The following is a 19093-nucleotide window of genomic DNA, read 5'->3' as shown; positions in this document are numbered from 1 at the left end:
GCACAGCAGCAGTGATGGGAAAAATCTGACTGTATTCAGTTCAGAGAGTTCACACTGAGACTGTCACCCTATGAACCACACACACACACACACACACACACACACACACACACACACACACACACACCATGAGCCCTGTAGGCTTCATCCTGCGGTCAGTCAGGAATGAATGTCTCTGTTGCTGTTTTCTTCTCTTTCCCCGTTTTTCTTCCGTCTTACATCCATCATGTCATGTTCGCTTCTCTGACCTTAAAAAATGACCCCAAATGACCCAAAAAGACACACAGAAGTGTTCGCACACGCACACACACACGCACACACACACGCACACACACACGCACACGCACACACACACACGCACACACACACACACTCTTCACCCTGTCAGCCGTGACCAGGCACTGAGGAGCGTCATGGAGGGCGGTACACCTGATCCACAGCAGGGTCCAGGCAGATCTCACTAGAGGAAGACTGTTGGGTTACCTGAGAGTGATCCAGGCTGATCTTATTGATTATTGATTGACCTTCTATCTGTGTCTTTTGCTGGGACAGCAGCAGGCTGTGAAGGGGACGCAGCGTCTTCTCTTTATATAGAGGGTGCTCAGCTGCACTTCAGGGGGAAAGTGAGAAAAGCTCAACTTGAAGCAAATGTCTTCTGACGCAGCGCGAGCGACGGCCAGCTGAGAGCCAGGCGCTCTCGTTTCGATGCGTACAGAAGCGCAGTTGAAGCGTGTTTCCAGGACAGCAGTGTTCATCAGCGCTGCGAGCTCTGGCACCAAAACAGCTTCAGTTATTCTATGCTGGAGAAAAGTACTGTGAAAGAGAAATGAAGAGCTTTGTGTGTCGTGTGGCGGCTACAGCTACACCACACTGTAGGTTAGGAGCTCGGTGCAGCGACACGCTGAGCTGCAGCTTCACGACGACTTTGCGTCCGCATGTGTGAACACAGCGTTACTCCTGATTTCTGCCCTCAAACGTGCTCACTAACTCACTTGCTGACTTTTGGGGCCTGCGGTGAAGCCAGAGCTAGTTGTGCACCTGTTTGTTCCACTGAATGCTGCAAGTACAAGTCTTTTATACAAGGCTGTGTAAAATTGGATGGTGAAACACTGCTGATATGGTACCTTTCTCTGTTTTGGACTTGAGGTCAAAGGTCAGCACTGTGAGGACAATGTGCAGTTAAAGCTCTGCATGAGTTTACTTCACTCTTGAGAGCAGATCCACTGATTACAGCGATGAGATGTTCTCAGTCACTAATTTCAGCTCGGAGTCATTTTAGAAAATCCTCTGTCTTCCCCAGAGTCACAGAAGAAGATCAATATCTGTTTCATGTGTGCGCCCAGTAGACGAAGCTCTGCAGTGTGTTTAGCCCAGTTTAGCACAAAGACTTGGTGCAAAGGGAGAGCTGCAAGTCTGTATGAAACAAGTGAAAATACATCTTTCATTAATAAAAGAGAAGATCTTACACACAAGAAAATATGGCCCTAATGCATGAAGAGCACAGTAAAACAGGCTGTTAAAAGCTATCAGACTTGCCTGTATGTACCTAAACACACATAAACCCGAAGCATCTGCAGGGCCGTTAAAAAGCGTAATCAAGTTTAAAGCAGAGATATTTCACCAGTTTTTTAATGGGCCATCCTGCAGAGCTCGACGAATGTGTTTAATCTCCACAGCCTCGTGTGTTTGAGTGGAACAATCGCAGCGATGTTCCTGAAGCTGACATCAAACTGCTCGCAAAACTGAACATTAAATGCACACAAAGTTATCGTCGACGTTTTCTCACACAAGAGCAGTAAACACATTCAGCGCGGTGATGTGTCCGGAGGAGGCTTCCATGTGGAGTAAAACTTTCCTTCAGTTGTAGCTGCAGACGATCAGCTCACGTCACGTCTGCTTTTGACTCTTCAGCACTCAGACAGAATCTTTTCCTTTGTGATTCTGAAAGAATAAAAATCTGATTCAGACTTAAAGGAAGTTCATAAGGAGTTCATTCCCACCCTCAGGACCGCAGCTGGGTGAAGCCAGCGGGGGCCCTCGGGGCAAAAAACGAGCTGTGGGCACCTATTTTATCGTGTTGCCTTCAGGTACCCCTCAGTGCGCACAGCCCACTGTAAGCGACGACCACTCATGACTCCTCTTGTGCTGGATTGCTGTGATAATCCAGTCTTGGTCAGCACCTGAGAAAAGCTGCAGTTGTCTTTTTATTTTAGTTATTTCAATCCTATCCCGTTTCCATCATTGCTCTGGAGCTTTCAGCCTGTGTCCAGTTGTAGATTTTTGTCTTATGTTTATGTGACGTTGAAGCCGTCACAGACGAGAAGTCCTTAAAGTGCTCAGAATGAAAACCTGAGCACGTTTGTGTGTGAAGTGTTTGGACTGACCGACTCACTGTTGAGTCACTGCGGTTTAAGAGGTTTATTCTTCTTGTGTTTTCAGTTCGAGTGTGTGTGTGTCATGTGTTTGTGTGCGTGTGTGTGTGTCTCACGCTCAGCTGATTGTTGCTCACCTGCTTCAGGTATGTGAAAACAGTCGAGTTCATCACACTGAGGATCGTCTGTCACCTGCGCTGCTGTCAGACGGTGGATGATTGTGGTTGTTCTGCAGAGTCTGTCGCCTCTGACATGCAGCACCGCCTGTGTGTGTGTGTGTGTGTGTGTGTGTGTGTGTGTGTGTGTGTACATAACGCTGAACTCATAGCTTATGATAAACTGAAATCATAAGACCAAAAACCTTCTGACTGTTGTTTTGTCATTCCGTCTTTCTTTAACTTGAACATATCTTCATCTCACACACACACACACACACACACACACACACACACACACGCACACACACACACACACACACACACACACACACACACACACACACACTCTGATCTTATCAGTGTTTGACCCTGTCCTCATCCTGCTGGAATGTGTAAACCCTCCTGTGTTTCTGCATGAATCAGCAGACCCGTGACCGTCTGTGTGCGTGTTCCTGTTTGCTGATTAATGTGCTGCTTTATGAGCTCGTATAAAAGCAGCTCCAGGAGGAGATGGCTATCTGTGTGAGTGAAGGATGGACACTGTGGCCTTCTTATCGATGCAGTGAGAAACAGTGGCTCTGCTGTTTGCCTTCACATTTTCACAGTTTTAACATGATCGTCTCCGATGGATCAGAGCGTGCGTGTGCTCGCAGCTCCCAGTGAGCCTCCATTTCAACCATTTCAACCATTTGACAACATGCAAAGTTTGATTTTCCTAAAACTTTGTTCTTCACATCAGTTAGCATCATTTCCTGCAGAGGCTTCTCTCTTAACCCTGCTAGTCATTTGTGCTGCTTTGTTTGACCTTCACACCGTGTGTGAAACCTGGTGGCGACTCCTCGTTTGACTTTTTCATGGACGCTGAAAGCAGAAACGGTTTTCACCTTTCCCCCCAGAGCCTCTTGTGTCTCGTGTCATGACATCACATTGGGATGTTTCTCGGCTTCATACAGACACAGTGAGCAGAAGCAGAAGCAGAACATAAAATGCCTCCTTTAATTTCAGCTGCATTATGTCAGATTATCTCTAAATTTGATTCTGTTTGGCTCTGAGTAAATGCTGTAATCCACCGCAGTCGATATCAGATCCTGTTATTTGGTCATGAGGATAATTACTTCAGGTTGGAGCAGAGATGCTGGCTGCTGCCATGGTAATGTTGAATCTGATGATATGACCACGTTAACACATCAGCTTTGGGTTTATCAGACATTTGTTTATTCCCAGGGAAAGAGCTTTTCAAAGCGGCACATTGATGTAAATGAGAATCGTTGTTTTACAGCTAATTCTCTCTAACGGTCTCTTTAGTTTAATCACTTCTATTGGATTAGCCGGCACCAACTTTTCCACCAATCAGCTGGACTGTGTTGCAGTGTTTTGCCTTAGAATTGCTCGTTGGACTGAATCAGAGCGCTGTAATGCTGGCGAGAGCAGATGATCACACAGCTTTTGTAGTGTAATGAGATTCTTACTGGAATGTCGCCGCAGACACAAAACACACACATCGCTATCAGGCAGTCACAATGCACAGAGGTGAACAGCGGGCTTCTGTGTGTTAGGTTAGCGCAGCTTCATCTGATTAAACCATGCTGCCGTCATTGTGTATGAACAGGGGATTGATTCTGTCCCTCAAATTTCCTGTGGCCCAGGTTCAAGTTCAGTCAGAGTGCGTCTTCTTCACGGCCTTGGACGGCGAGCGGTACCAGACGGCCTTTAGCTGAAGAGACGGGTCCTTCGCTGGGTCAGCGAGCCTCCTGAACAGCTGCAGATGTGGCGTACCTGTACATTCAGATTCCAGATAAGAGACACGCTCGGCGTTCTGCCGTGAAAGGCCTCGCCGCCCCGACCTCAGCAATAATCTGAAACATCAAAGAGGCCTCGGCTTTCATCCTCTTCTTCTCCTTCGTGGAAGGTCTGTGTCGCAGACGGCGGGGACGCGTGCAGGCGTCTGCGATGTGACGACCTTGACCGACTTAGATTGAAACTTTTTGAGCAGGAAATTGTTCGAGCGCAGCCAGGACTGACCTCGACCTGCTTACACTGCCAGAAGTCACTGAAAACTCTGTCGATGCTGCTTTGAAAAGGTTCCTGTGTTTACCATTGGTCAGTGTTCACATTGTAGACCAATCAGAACGACTGTTAGCACGCCTCTGAATAATTAAATGCATCTGATTTACTTTTATTTACTTGTTGTTATTTATGTGCTAAGTGGGATAAATCAGAGCTTTCATAAAAATCCTCGTTTCGCACTCAGAATTATAACTTTAATGTTTATGTGAAGTCAAAAGCATCATCGTGGAGCCTAGCTAGCTAACCACCATTAGCATGCTAGCATCTGCAGTTAACATGTCTTCTTTTGGCAGCTAAAGTTTAACACCACATAATGGGCTTTAATGTTAGATGTTGGATGTACAAACACGCTGTCTTGTTTCTATCAGCAGCACGTCTGACAGCTCGGCTCAGAGGCTGATGAAGATGCTGGGAAGAGGTTCACCGCTGCCTAAAGAGGAGAAATGTGACACCTGGAGACTCTGCGGTTTAAAGGCGTTTTCCCTCCTGACTCCCTGACGTGAACCGGTGATCAGCTTACGTTCAGGACTCACCTGGTGAACGTCTACAGTGATGCTGCGTGCAACAGGGGGCTAATGATAAGCTAGCAGCTGATGCTCAGCTAAAGCCTGAACACACGCCGACAGCTCGTTAAACACAGCGTTAACAGAACACACTGTGGGATTTTGGAGGTTTTGGGGTGTTTAAAGGACCTGTGACGGATGTGACGGCTGAGTAACAAAAGTCAAGGAGGACATAATGTAAGCATTTTAGCATTTTTAGCCCAAAAACCAGGATGTAAGACCGACCCTGTCATCCCTCTGTGACCATGCTGGCTCTTGCAGCCTGATCTGGGACCCATATGTTATCTTTCTGTATCTTATTGTAAAAAATACATACTGATGCTGCATATCCTCAAATCCTAAAAATGACTTGGGTCGACCTTCAAACAGGAAATACAAACTGTTATCCACCTACATCGACCGTGCCATCCAGTCTCATCCAAGCCAATCAACCATCCCTGCCAAATGGATCCTGTGTGAGATGCAGCAATCCAATAAGTAGACTCTGCTCATGACTATCGACCCGGCCTCAATCCATCCATCCATCCATCCATCCATCCATCCATCCATCCATCCATCCATCCATCCATCCATCCATCCATCCTTTCATTCATCTGCCCATCTGTTGACTGATCCATAGCCAGCGACAAAGCCTTGATTAGACTGATGGATCAAGCGTGGAGAGGAAATTGGTCATGGGTGTGTGTTTATGTGGAAGCCTATGGGGAGATGAGAGGTAGAAACCAACAGAAGACAAAGAAGAAGAGAGTTGATGGAGAGAGAAAGAGACGAACCAGTCGAAGAAAAATCCACCTGAACCTGTCGATGCGTCACACGCAGACACGTACATGAAGTGATAATCAATAATGAGTGTACACACAGGTGTGTGTGTGTACATGTGTGTATTTCTGTGCGCCTGTCTTCAGGTCACGGTGGTTAAATGTGAAGCTGAGTCTCTGCAGTCTGTGTGTGTTGAAACATCCTCGTTACGCTTCTCTGGTTTAAAGGACGTGAGACTTTTCGGACCAGATGCTGAAGCGAGGAGTTGATCGGCACCGTCGACCTGACGAGAGAAAAACGTGAAGGCTCAGAGAAAGTAGAAGGTGAGAGTGAGACGGAGAGTTAAAGTTTGCACAGAGAGGCAGAAACAGAGCGAGAGAGGATTGAATTGATCGGAGGATTTCTCGTTCCCGATCCCTCAGTAATGACGCCGCGCTGGCCGCCGCCCCAGAACACGACTCTGCTTCATTAGGCGTGATTAAAGCCGCCCTGCTGACCGAGGCCTTCCTGCCCGGCACACCTCACCTGACCCCTCTGACATAACTCGACCCGGCAGAGCCAGGCCTCGGCTGCCTGATCTCACTTTGGTCTTAACACGATTTCTGAGCTGCGTCATTGGATATACTGGCTGCTACAAGCTGAAACACAAGCTCTGCTGTACTGCCGTCTGATGAAGTGCTGACAGATCCAGCAGACAGAAAGCAGCATTAGCATTCAGTTTGAGGCTTCTTTGTTTCACCTTTGAATGAAACCTTTGAGCTCAGGTTTGGTTCCCACCAACCCCTGAGAAAAACATCTGGCTCCACTTTCTTCACCTCTAACTGTTACTGCTGGAAATAAGGTTGATGAGAGTCTGATACCAGGCTGTAGAAACCAAAACTGTGAGCTCAAAAGAGGCTGAGAAACATCCATAATCTCTGCGGCTTCGTCACTTCAAGCTCCACCTTTTTAAAGGCGTCATTTGGTGCATTGTTGATAGAAAAATGAGCATCAGTGCAGCTTTAAGATCATCAGCAGGAAAAGACTTAAAGAACTTTTAGTGGGAACCTCTGCACACCAAAACAGCATCTTAAGTGTGTGAACAGACCAGAAAGCAGTGAAATGCGTTTGCATGTCCTCGTGAGGTGGTGTCAGAGTCTTGGTGATGTAGTTTGCTGAGGTGGCGATCTTACAGCAAAATCCTACTCAGCAGGAACGCGGTCACGCTAGCCAGCTGTGATAGCGCATCAAGCTAGCCGGCTCGCTTGGCTCGGGTCACGAACAGCTCTGACGTGGCATTTGGGCTGAAAGGACGCCTGGATGGAGGGGCCAGACAGATCCTGGTTTAATAGTGTAATCAAGGGGTCTCTGATGTCAGACCAATTTTCTCGGTGTCTGAAACAAATAAAAAGCTGCCGTTGTTTAGCAGAAAGCGACTGTCTGCATTCTCAATTATAGATTAAATATAGCCGTTCTTGATTTTGTGTGGATGGCCTATGGTACATTCTTAGTTATTTGTGCCCAGATTATGTTGGTTTGATTCTTCACAGCACTGAATAATGAACCCAGTGACTTAAAAGAAGTCATGTGCGCTCCTTCAGGACAATCGCACCATTTTGCTGTTAGCGTGGGAACGACAGACATATCTCAACAAATGTGTCCTAAACAAGCCGTTTTTGTCACTGTTGCCTCCGTCCACTCTTTGAAGTCTGGAGTAACTCATGACCAGCCTGCACATTGTCAGGATTCATACGTACACTATGTGCTTTATTGACCCTGCTCTACAGACCTAAATATTGTCGTTGTCTGGCACAGAGCAGTCACACAGAGCCCTGCTTGTGTTTTTAACTAACAACAAACCAGACAAGATGCTCGCTGACTCCCTGAAGTTAGCTGGTGTTCAGCCTGAAAAAGATGACAGTGTGTCATTTTCCCATGTGCATGCATTGAGAAGTATAAATTAAATAGAAATGAGCAGATTTTATTGTGGAGACCACTTCACTGTGCCATATAAACAGCATTAACTAGCATGTGTACAGTGATTATCTGCATCCACAGTTATGAAGCTGCCAGCAGCTAAAGCAGCGTGAATGATCTCCTCAAATGTAAACAAATATAAGGTTTTTTTAAGAAATGGGACTCGGGTGTAGCCCACAGCCAACCATAAATGTATTATAAGAACTGGATATCACAAAAAAACAACATGGTGCAAATACAAATTTCCCATCCAGCCCAGAAGCCAAAGAGGCGATGGGGTTTCCTGGTTGTGCTTTGAGATGAAAAAAGCTCTGGGAACGTTTTCGCACATATGAAACCTTCACGGTTTGAAAACAAAGAAACAGTTGTAATTTACCTTGTTTGCAGTCGGAGCTGTCCTGGTCTCTTTTATAATGGTGGTCTATCGGGAAATGGCTTTTGGGCTGTGGGGAGTTTTCTGTTGCAGTACCACTGTTGGCCACTGGCACAAAATGCCAACAAAGCTGACAGACTGCAGGGACTCCGGCTCCGTTAATGCATCCATGCAGCAGACAGACTCACTCCATGGCACCACCACACTTCCTAATCCTTAATCCATAATCAGGGTAACCTAATCAACGAAAATTTCATCTTTATGTTTGACACCATCACTGCAATTTTTGACAGTGCGTGCTCTCAGGACATGTTAAATATTTCATTACATCCCTGGAACAGCGACTCTCCCCTCTGCTCACCTGTGTGCAGGCTTATCAATCGATGGCACTTCAGCGTGTCCTCACTTGCACTCATTTAAGATCTGTGACGATTCGTCTATAAGCTTCCTAATAGAGAAAGAAACAGGCAGAGGTTCAAGGCCGACGTCCTGTTCCTGATCATGGTGCTTCTTGTTGTGAGTGCACGTAAAAAAAAAGACAGCTGGACAGCAGTTTCAGATGGATTCACCAAAACCACCGTGAAAGTCAGTGAGGAAGAAGAAGCTTGGCTCTGTGTAATTTCCCCAGTGTGAACGGCAGCCTGCTTCATAATTGGCCAGTGTTACCAGTGTCTTTTGTGCCAGAAGTGCAAACTAATATAACACATCACCATTTTCATGATTATCACCAGCACAAATCCCAGCCTAATAAAAAATAGCACCCTCAAATTAACAAATTACAATCTGCTCTTCTGGAATCAAATTGTTTTACGCTCTGATGCCCCTCCACCCACACACGCACACACACGTGCGCGCACACACACACACACACACACGCGCACAAGAAAAAGTGTATTAATATCTTTTCATGAACCTTGGTCCCATGGCAACACCAAATTTGCTCTGTCTGGGTGTTGGGATGATCGAAACCCCCAGACAAATCACCGCACGATAACAGGCCTGAGCGCTGCCGAGTGAAGAGGTCATCCGCTGATATTAATGGCCTGCTGGTTTACTAGCCTGTGGTGATTGGTTAAGTTTATTCAGGCATTAGTTAGAGGCGCAGATCAATGGGATTTAACAGCCGTTTTGACTCCAGAGGGGGGCAGATGGTGCATATGGTGCAGAGTGGGTGAGAGGTGTAGGATGGGATGAGGAAGGTGAGGGGCGGAGAGGAAACGAAAAGGAAGATAAAGAGGAGCAAATGGAGCCACTGTCGGAAGATTAAAGATAAAGAGAAAGCAGGTCAAGGAGGAAGAGGAAGAAGAGCGACCGGGGGAGGAAGGTTAAGAGCAGGAACGGGGAAGGACGGAGATGAGGAGGAAGGTTGCAGTGAAAGATGGAGGACAGGGACGACGTCCTGCGGCGCCGTGTGGTTTGTCCTTTGCTGATCTGCAGGCAGGCTTCTTATCTGCTGTTTTGTCTGCGTGGCGGACATTTTTTTTAACTGCAGCTGAGTGACGTTTGAGTGACCCAATCCCACATTTACAAGCCGGGACTCCTTTAGATCGTCCAGTAAGAGCAGAGTCAGTCAGTTATACTTTGTGTGCACTTACTTCAGTTGATTTTGGTCCTGCAGTCAGTTTTAGTCTTCAGTTATTCAACAGTTTCTGGGGAAAATCTGATAATTCTGCCCGTAGACCTCAAAAAAATCTCTGAAAACTGTCCGATCTCGCCTTGTTCTCCACTCCCCCAAACTACAATGGTTCATTCTCTGAAAGCTTGAAACGTGCTCCGTGAAACAGTCAGTGTGTCAGAGAGTACGAGGGAAGGTCAGGGTGAGCATGCGACCGTGAGTGATTTTAAGGGAAATGTGGTTCGTCTGCGATGGACCAGTCAGTGGGTGTTTTTTAGCCTGGTTCCAGATTCATTGACCACATATCAGATTAGTTCTGGGATTCATTTCAGTTCATGATCAGTGAAACATGAAGCATGATGTCAGAATGGATGACAGGAAACAGCGCTTCAGTGCGATCATCAGGTTTTCCACTGGAAACCTGGACTTTACATTTTAAAGCATAAATCAAAATGTCTTCCTGTCTGTCTTTTGTCCTCTCAGATCCGGCTTCAGTGGATCTGGACCAGTACGATGTGGTCTCGCTGACTGATGCTCTCAGAGGTTTCCTGCAGGATCTGCCGGCCCCCGTGATCCCCGCCACAGTCTACAGCGAGCTGGTCTACACCGCTCAAGGTACAGCGCGGGACACTGCAGCACACACCGAATTAAACTCTATTAAAGGTTCAGTTCACTCAAACCAGGACCGTTCGATCCCCGGCTCCTCCGGTCTGCATGTCCAGGTGTCCCCGTGTAAGACGCTGTGTCGTCGGGGTGTGAATGGATGAATGTGGCGTGTGCTGTAACATGCTGTGAATGATCAGCGTGGACATATCAGACTCAGAATCAGCGTTCCTTCATTGATCCCTGAGGGGAAATTGTTTTGTGTAGCAGTTCTCCATACAAAATAGAATTATAGATTAGAATAAAATTAGAAAGAAAGAACGAGAAGGAATATATATATATATATATATATATATAAAGGCAATATAAAAAGAAACAGAATATTAATACTAAGGATATATGTAAATAAGAAATATACAAATATACAGAAATATACCACACAATAAAATGTACAGCAATAAAACAAGTATTTTTACTATATACTATATACTGAGCAATTGGATGTGCAAATTGAGATGGAAAGTATATATTAGAATTACACTATATGCTGAATATTGAGTGTGCAAAATTGAACTAGATGTGCAGAAACTGAAATTGTAAAATATACAGCAGAAATGAACAGACCAGACAGTGAAGTCCAAGGGCCACTCAGAGGGAGGAGTTGTACAGGTTGATGGCCACAGGCACGAATGATTTCCTGTAGCGTTCAGTCCTCAGTTTTGGTAGTTTGAGTCTTTCGCTGAAAGTACCTTTACCTATCAGTGTCTCTAAGGCAGCGCAGCTGTCATGATCGATGTGTGTGAACCTTGAGCTGCATTTTAGATGTCACTTTTCATCATGAAAAAGAGGCTCGTTAGTCGACTGGTACTCGGTTGCAGCATAGCTGTTGATAATTCGTCAACTTCTCTGTGGACTGTTTCCATTAAAACTTCTTCTACAAAACCAGTCAACAAAACTGGTGAAGTTATGATCCGTGGATTATTAATTGGGATAAGCATGTTGCTGAATATCTGTTCTCCTATAAATCCCAACTAGTGAAGGCCAAGGTAAGTTTTGGGAAGCAGAACTACCAACGCAGCTATGACCCACATAACATTTGAGAGTTTTCCTGTAGCTAAAAGCGGCGTTTTCATGGCTGGTGTGAGTTTCGGCCTGCAGCTGCATCCTCAGTCATCTGCTCTCCGCTCTCACGCACTGCAGGCTTAAACTCTGGAGCTCAGGCTGAGCTCAGGGTGGTTTTTTTTGCTTCTGTCACTTGGCATGAGCGCCGACACCCGTCACACCTGACAGATTTCAGCCATATCTGGATGTAAAGACGACAAGGCTGTTCCCTCTCGTCAGCGTCAAATTTCCTCTAATCTCCTGACAGCTTCGGGATTATATAAAAACAGACTCCGAGCTGAAGCGTGGCTTAGCGCCAGGTCCTCTCGCTTTTCTCATTTTCTGTACAGCTGACCTGCTTGTTCACCCTTTCACCTGCCGCCCACCTCGCCCAGCGGGCCCCCCTCCCTCCAGCTTTTAGGGACTCTCACACTCCCATCTATTTTTAATGAACCCTACCTCGACATTCGGCGTTTCGTGCTTCGCGTGGGTGGTGTGCGTGCCGGCGTGTGGAAGACAGATGAACGGACAGACAGGTGTGTTTGAGCGCTGTGCACGTCAGTGGGCGTTTGTCCGGGCGGAGGCATCGTCTGAGCTGCAGGATGTTTGCAACCTCCTCCCAAAATATTACTTGGCTAAGCTCCTCGACATGATCTCCAACTGAAAACCCCCTCAATTATGTAAGTGCTTTTCTCTCTCTCTTGGTCCTCGTCCTGTTAAGTGACAGCCCTTTTTTATTTTACTTATTCATGGAAACATTTTAAGTCAGGATAAACCACTTTGAGAGGCTGCATCAAGTATTTTGCGCAGGTTGTCTGAGGTCAGGCCCGCTGAAATTTAACTTCTTATTTAGGAAAGGCTCACTTGAACAGAGTGATTCCTGTGAAATCTGAGTATTATAAAACACGTCTGAAGCATTTGCTTTGTACAGTGAGGATAAGTCACGCAATAATATTTGGAGATCCCTGAAAAATAAGCTGTTTGCTGGAGGCCAGTGGTGAGAACCTTCTCTTCAGCTGCTCTGTGCTTCAGTCCGCCTTCAGGTCTGCATACCAGAGGTTTACTGGATTATTCCTCATATAGCTGCACATATTCAGCTACAATATACGAGGTGCCTCAGGTGCCAGTCAGAACTTTTTATGTGTTTTCACTCGTCCTCAAACCTCAAATCATGAGAGTAAGAGGCACAGAAACTGTGGCAGCTGAAGGAAGACATCGTCACTCTTCTGCAAAGCTTTGATTGAAACTTGATTGAAAGCTTTGGGAAACTAAAGCAAGGCCACAATTACTGAAAAATCCTCATATTCAGGTTTCAGATGCTTCGATTGTTGTACTATAAGTAGGACTGACACTAATTATTTGCATTGCTTATTACTTATTTGTTTATTTATTTGTTATTTATTTCCATTAATTGATTAATTTTGGCCAAGAAGAGTAAAAATTGCATCATAATGTCCAACCTTTAAATGACTTGTTCTCTTCAGCCAAAAGTCCAAAAGTCAAAGATATTTCATTCAAAATGATGCAAAACAATTAAAAATATATTTGATTGATAAATGGCTTAAAGGATTAATTGATCATTAAAATAGCTGGTGCCTCTTACTGTTTCAGTGACCCGCCAACATTTCTTGTTGGTTGTTCTTCTTGTCTGTCGACACAAACTCTGCCTTCACGTTTATGCTCATATTAAACACCGTTAGAAAGCTCAGACTCCCGTGAATCGATTGATCAAAAGCACTTCAAGACACAAACACAACAGGAGGCTCAATAAACACCAACAGCAGACAAACGACCGTTTTTGGAATTCAAGCAGCATCGAGGCAACTCGCCGATGAGGCGATGACGCCTCTCAGTGATGCACAGATCGATAACACTCCAACACAAACGGTCCAAAACCGTGAACGTACTCCAGGTGGTTCAAGAACAGCTCTCAGTTTACTTTGGTACGGGACTTTAGGCTCCTTTGTACTGGAATGCTAATTAATAGACGACTCGTTTCATCAATCGCTGCGACAGCTCGTCAGTCAGACACTTTCCTTGACAGTTTATTTATCCAGTCAAGATTTGGCAGAAAAGGTTCTGCTCGTCGAGAACCCTTTCAAAGATTTTGCTGAGAATGAAGAACGATGAGAGAAGCGCCCTGAATGAACTCATCTCAGTAAAGTCTGAAATAAGGTGAAGCAGGCGGAGGTGGTTTGAGTGGCAGCACACAGCAGAGAGCAGAGAAATAATGAGCAGAGGCAGGTTATAATGGCCACCTGAGTGCGTATGATTGGATGTAACCCAGCTCGGAATAAAAGCAGATGAATGAATGGGCAAGAATGAAGCAGCTGATGTAACTTCAGTGCTTTATTTTTGCAGCTTTTTGTGAAGTAAAATTCATTTCCCTGCATTTTATTTCTAAGTTTAAATCTTTGCTTCGCAGCCACATCCAGCATGTTGATAGGAATTAGTCTATAATTATATAATAATAAACAGTATCATCTGCAACAAACTGGACTACAGGGCCTTTTTATATCTGTATGGATGGAAAAAAATGGTAGAAATACACATAAAATGTTGGTTTTAAAACACCTTCTCAACCCTGCTTGTCTACCAATGGGCCAGTCATTGTCCCCCCATGGTAAATTTGGGGAAATGTGGGTCAAATTCCCAGTTAAAACTGAAAGCTGTTTTTAGAAGCTAAATGAAGCATAAATGTAGGTTTATGTGCGTCGTCACAGTCAAACTCCATTTAACCCTCGAAGTCGTCCAGTCCAGATCTTCATTCTGTTGTTTTTTTCAGTAACAGAGTAATTACATTTGTTGTCATCAGATGGATGTAATCCTCCCATAATCCTCCTCTCATCTGTCCCTGCAGCACGCTGACCACAGTCAGCCTTTTGTGACGTGGCCTGTGCCGTCTTTCGCTTCTCTTTTTTCCAGCGTTTTTAAAGAGATGATGGTGATGCGGTCACATGAGCGACTGCAGAGGGAGACGAGTGAACGTGATGCTGTTTGCTGTTTGAGCAGGAAGTTACAGCCCGACTTTCCTCTGCTGACGGTTTTATTTCCTCACCGTCACCGTTCACGCCTCCTTCTTCCTCCTCGTCCTCCTCGTCCTCTGTCTGCCTTTGGTCTCTGAGTCACTAATCTTAATAATTTAATCTGGGACCTTCAGCACTTCCTCCCTTCTGCCCTTTTTCTTTCTATTCATTCCTCGTCCTCACCCCCTGCCTCCCTCCCCCGTGACTATTTCTTATCCTGTCCCTGTCTTTACTCATTCATCAGTTTTGCGAGAGTTAGTTAACCCTAATGGTCCCAGCGAGGTCATCGTCTGCGAGGACAAAGGCCAGCTGTCTGAGTCTGACTGACCACTGTCCATCTGGAGCTTCAGAGCAGAGGCCGACGCCGGACGGGACTGCGCCGACAAACTGATGCCTTTAACACGGACCTGACCAACACTTCCATCTTACCGCCTAATCAATCTGAGACTTTTCCAGATTATTCTGAGAGTTGGCGTCCACACCAGCAGCTCTGTGGTGGTCTGCAGCAGCCGTGGTGTTCGCCATCGTCACGTTTTAGTTTACCGTTAGCACTTAAAGTAAAGCGCAGCTGAGGCTGATGGGAATCTTGTTAGTTTTGCAGAAATGATCCTCTGGGGAACATGACTGACTCTTCAGAGTTTCATCACCCAAAGCTCTTGAGGTACTGGACCCATCGACGAGCAGCAGACCAGCAGCCTGCAGTACGACTGCAGGTGTCAGTCATAAATCTTTCCAGGCTCTAAATTTGCCTCCTGTTTGGCCTGAAATAGACCAGAATGGCCGACCGTCGTCTCTGCCGTCTGTCTGAGGGTCCGACATGTTCAGATGCTCCTCAGCTGAATGATACCGTGAGCAATCCCTCAAACTCAGCATCGCTTCTGCTGACCAGTCATGAAAATCTGTGCGTCCAAAATCATCATGCATTACACTGAACTGACTTCCTCCTTTCTCCAAAGCAACTTAACATAAATGCAGCCAACATTCAAATGAGCAAGAGCTGGATGTCAGCGACAGCGACTTTATTCATCGCTCTGTTTGCCTGCATGCTTTTAATAAATGGGACGTTATGCTCGTTCAGGCCATGGTGTGAAAGAAGTGTGGAATAAACCATCAGGAGAGAGAAGCTGAGGCGGTTTTCCATCAGTTCTGTGTTTTAGCAGAAGTGTCAGGATTCAGAGGTGAAGCAGACGGAAACATTGTTAATTTTCTTTGATTAGATAAAACGCCTTTAATTGAGAATTATCTCCAAACGAGACCCGAGGTGAAGCCTCTCTCGACACCCCCCCACCCCCCCACCCCCACTGTCCAGTTGTCCAGTCTCCCAGAGTCCCGTGGGGCCAGATGGATGGGCCAAGTTCCCTCTCCAGCCTTGACCTCTATTGACCAGCGGGGTCAACCGCAATCCATAATAACAGAGGGAGGAGGTGTGTGTGTGTGTGTGTGTGTGTGTGTGTGTGTGTGTGTGTGTGTGTGTGTGTGTGTGTGTGTGTGTGTGCGCGCAGTAGTCGTCTATGATCAGTAGTGGTCAGACAGAGAGCGAGAGGTGACTTCCATGACCCCCATCAGGCTGCAGCAGATTGTCAGCCATCCATCACCGCCCACCTGCCCACCCAAAACACACACACACACACACACACACACACACACACACACACACACACCTCGTGTCCCCTGAACTTCCTCGAGTCTCACACGCTCCTGCACAGCAGCCAATATGATTTTAGAAATGTTTTACAATCCCAAAATGTCAGCTTTTCTACATAACAATTCATATTTTAATATTTTATGTAAATGTTTCACTTCTAATCTGTAATTTCATCATATCAAACCCCCATTTTTAAGTTATTAATGGACATCATTTTTCATCAATAGATGAATAAATGACTGTATAAAACATGGATGTCGTCTCTGTGACGTCACTGTGAAGCTCCAGGTGTCGTCTCAGCAGCGTCTGACTCCACCAAAGCCAAACAAACATTTTTTATTTCAGGTGGAAAGTTGCCCATTTTAACATGGAGGTCTATGGGGAATGACTCGCTTTTGCAGCCGGCCTCAGGCGGCCTATCGAGGACCTGCAGTTTGCGGCTTTTTGGCGTTGGCTTCGTCGCTCGGCCCTGATGTCGTCACCTCTGTTTTAGCTTCCATTGTTTCTGGCAGAGTCGGCCTGTGTGGGCTTTAAAGGCGAGGGCTTCACAGGAAGCGAAGCCTGGACGCTCTGGACATTATTCAGACAAAAGCAGTTGAATGCACAGATTCACCTAACGTGACACCTTTGACTGGATTCTTCAAACAGGACCTGATGAATCCTCTCACAGCGCCGTCTGTTTGGCTGCTCAGTGAACACACACATCAGCTTCTCCTCTGCAGGGAGAAGAAGAAGCGTCGGCCATATTTTAAAACAATCTTTACTGAAAAGCCAGAATAAACAGCAGATTTCACACCATCCAGACATTCGGGTGGTTAAATATTAAAGAGGAAGAAACAAAAAGAAACAAACAGAGATGATGTTAGAGGCAGTTTTTCATGTGTGTGTTTTCAGGCTGTTCAGATAAATCCAACGAAGGAAAGTTTGGACTTTGTTTTAAAAACCCAACTTAAAAAATCGGATTTAGTTTGATGTAGCAGCCGCTCGAGGTTTGTTTCCTGACTGCTACCCGGGTCATTAGATTGAAATTACACAAAACCACTTGAAACCTGAAACCACTCTCTGTCAGTCTGACCTTTGACCTGTGGACACAGCCTGGATGGATGCACAGATGTAAACTTGAGGCTTATGCTCATAGATTTTATGCTACTTGGCTGTTTCTGCCTTGAAACACTGAGAAAATTGACATCATGATATTACGTAAGTGAATGTTTTGGGGCCGATGTTTTTGTGTTATCCTGAATGTCAGTCGTGACTTTGATGGAGGTTTTCTTACTCCTGGACCAGGACTGAGGAGCCACTTTTCCATCTCAGCAACCCGTCAGCTGTTCTGTCGTTTCTTCCGACTCCCCCTCTGGCCGATCACTGTGATCAATACACACTCTAACACCTGGATGCATACAGTGTGTACATGTACTGCAGTACTCAGTGTACTGTCTGTGTGTGTTCCAGTCCAGCTCTTTGTGCAAACACTGCTCCAGTGTGTCGATGCCGCCACCAGTTCAACCATTTTATTACGCACTTCGAGCCAAAGTTCCACTTTCACTACAACTGAAAAGGACAGTGTTTCGTTTTTTGGTTTATTTGGTTTATTTTTTAACGTTTTATGACCTTTTGGATAATACCAGCCCTCTCCCACAGTCTCTGCTAACCAGAAGTAATGCAGTACAAGCTTAAAGGGACGCTTGTGAAAGAGAAATGTTCACTCTAAGTTGCCGTAGTTAAAATCGACATCCGCGCTGTTATTCAATCTGTGCTGCTTTTGCACTGATTAGATGAACTGATGATCCTGTAGTTATTGTAAAAATGTATTGGTGGTTCTTTCAAGTCACAGATGCGTATACAGAAGAGGTTAACGTCCAGGTCGTTCCTGTTTAAGCTCATCATCATCAGGCTGATTCTTCATCTCAGGTTTCTGCACTTTAAGCTCAAAGCAACACAAAGCTGACGTCTACGAACGTTCAGCCCGATCAAAGACGCAGAAAGCACTTCTTCCTCACACATTCATGATGCTTTGAGTAGCAGAAGACGTTTTAAGATGTCAAACTGGACGTTCTGCTGCGAGCGTAGAAAACAAAGCGAAGCATGAAGCAAAGAACACGTCCAGGAAATGAGTGCTAATGATACGCTAATGCACTGCACATATCGATGGATGCTCTGCTGGTGCAAACACGTTTTACCCTCCAGCACCTGGTTTTGTCTTCAGCGGTAAAAGGTCCAACGTCATTTATTCCCGGGTCAAATGACTCTGCAGTATTTTGTTCTTTGAATCTGATTTGAGGGGAATCGTTCAGTCAGTTTGAAAGAAGCTGAAGTGAAAGATGTAAAAGAGAGACGAGCAGACATACCAGACAAGACACAAGCAGAGAGACAACCTCGTCCACCGCATTAAAAAAACCTTTATATACATGTTCATTTTGGAGTTGTTACTGAGCAGATAAGTGAAGTAAAACATCACTCTATTAAAAATCTTTTGAAAGATGACATGAAATAGTCAAATCAATATAATGAAATGAGCTCAGCTGCACTGTTTCTTAGCAATGAGCTCTAACGCTGAGACTCTCTGCGGCTTTAACTGGTTTTAAGTGCTTTCATAGCTTTTTAAATGACAGCGTGACAATTGGACGAACACATGAAGCACAGTGCGACAGAAAAAAGAAAACTTTAACGGATGATTTCACTTGAGATGACTCCCGTTTGGAAAGCTGTGCCTTTAGTTTCACTGCTCAGTCTCAATCAGTCAAACTCGATCATGAAAGCAGACTTTCAGCATGAAACGCTGGACATGCAGATGCAGACAGAGACGAATGGACCTGATGCGTCTGTTGTTCGGTGGCAGATCCGTCCTCTCCCGC

At 45.5% G+C, this 19093-nt stretch overlaps 1 protein-coding gene across 1 annotated transcript in view; it reads left to right on the top strand.

Annotated features, from left to right (window-relative positions):
- pik3r3b (phosphoinositide-3-kinase, regulatory subunit 3b (gamma)) overlaps window positions 1-19093 on the top strand; it is a 171869-nt gene that overhangs the window by 69166 nt on the left and 83610 nt on the right. The window contains exon 5 of the mRNA XM_070960155.1: window positions 10347-10478. Within this exon, the coding sequence (XP_070816256.1) occupies window positions 10347-10478 (132 nt within the window). The remainder of the gene's footprint in view (window positions 1-10346; window positions 10479-19093) is intronic.

This window comes from Chaetodon trifascialis, chromosome 4 (genome assembly GCF_039877785.1).
Source record: "Chaetodon trifascialis isolate fChaTrf1 chromosome 4, fChaTrf1.hap1, whole genome shotgun sequence".
Taxonomy (NCBI): domain Eukaryota; kingdom Metazoa; phylum Chordata; class Actinopteri; order Chaetodontiformes; family Chaetodontidae; genus Chaetodon; species Chaetodon trifascialis.
Note: the sequence above shows the minus strand (reverse complement) of the source record. Positions and strands in the feature narration are given on the sequence as shown.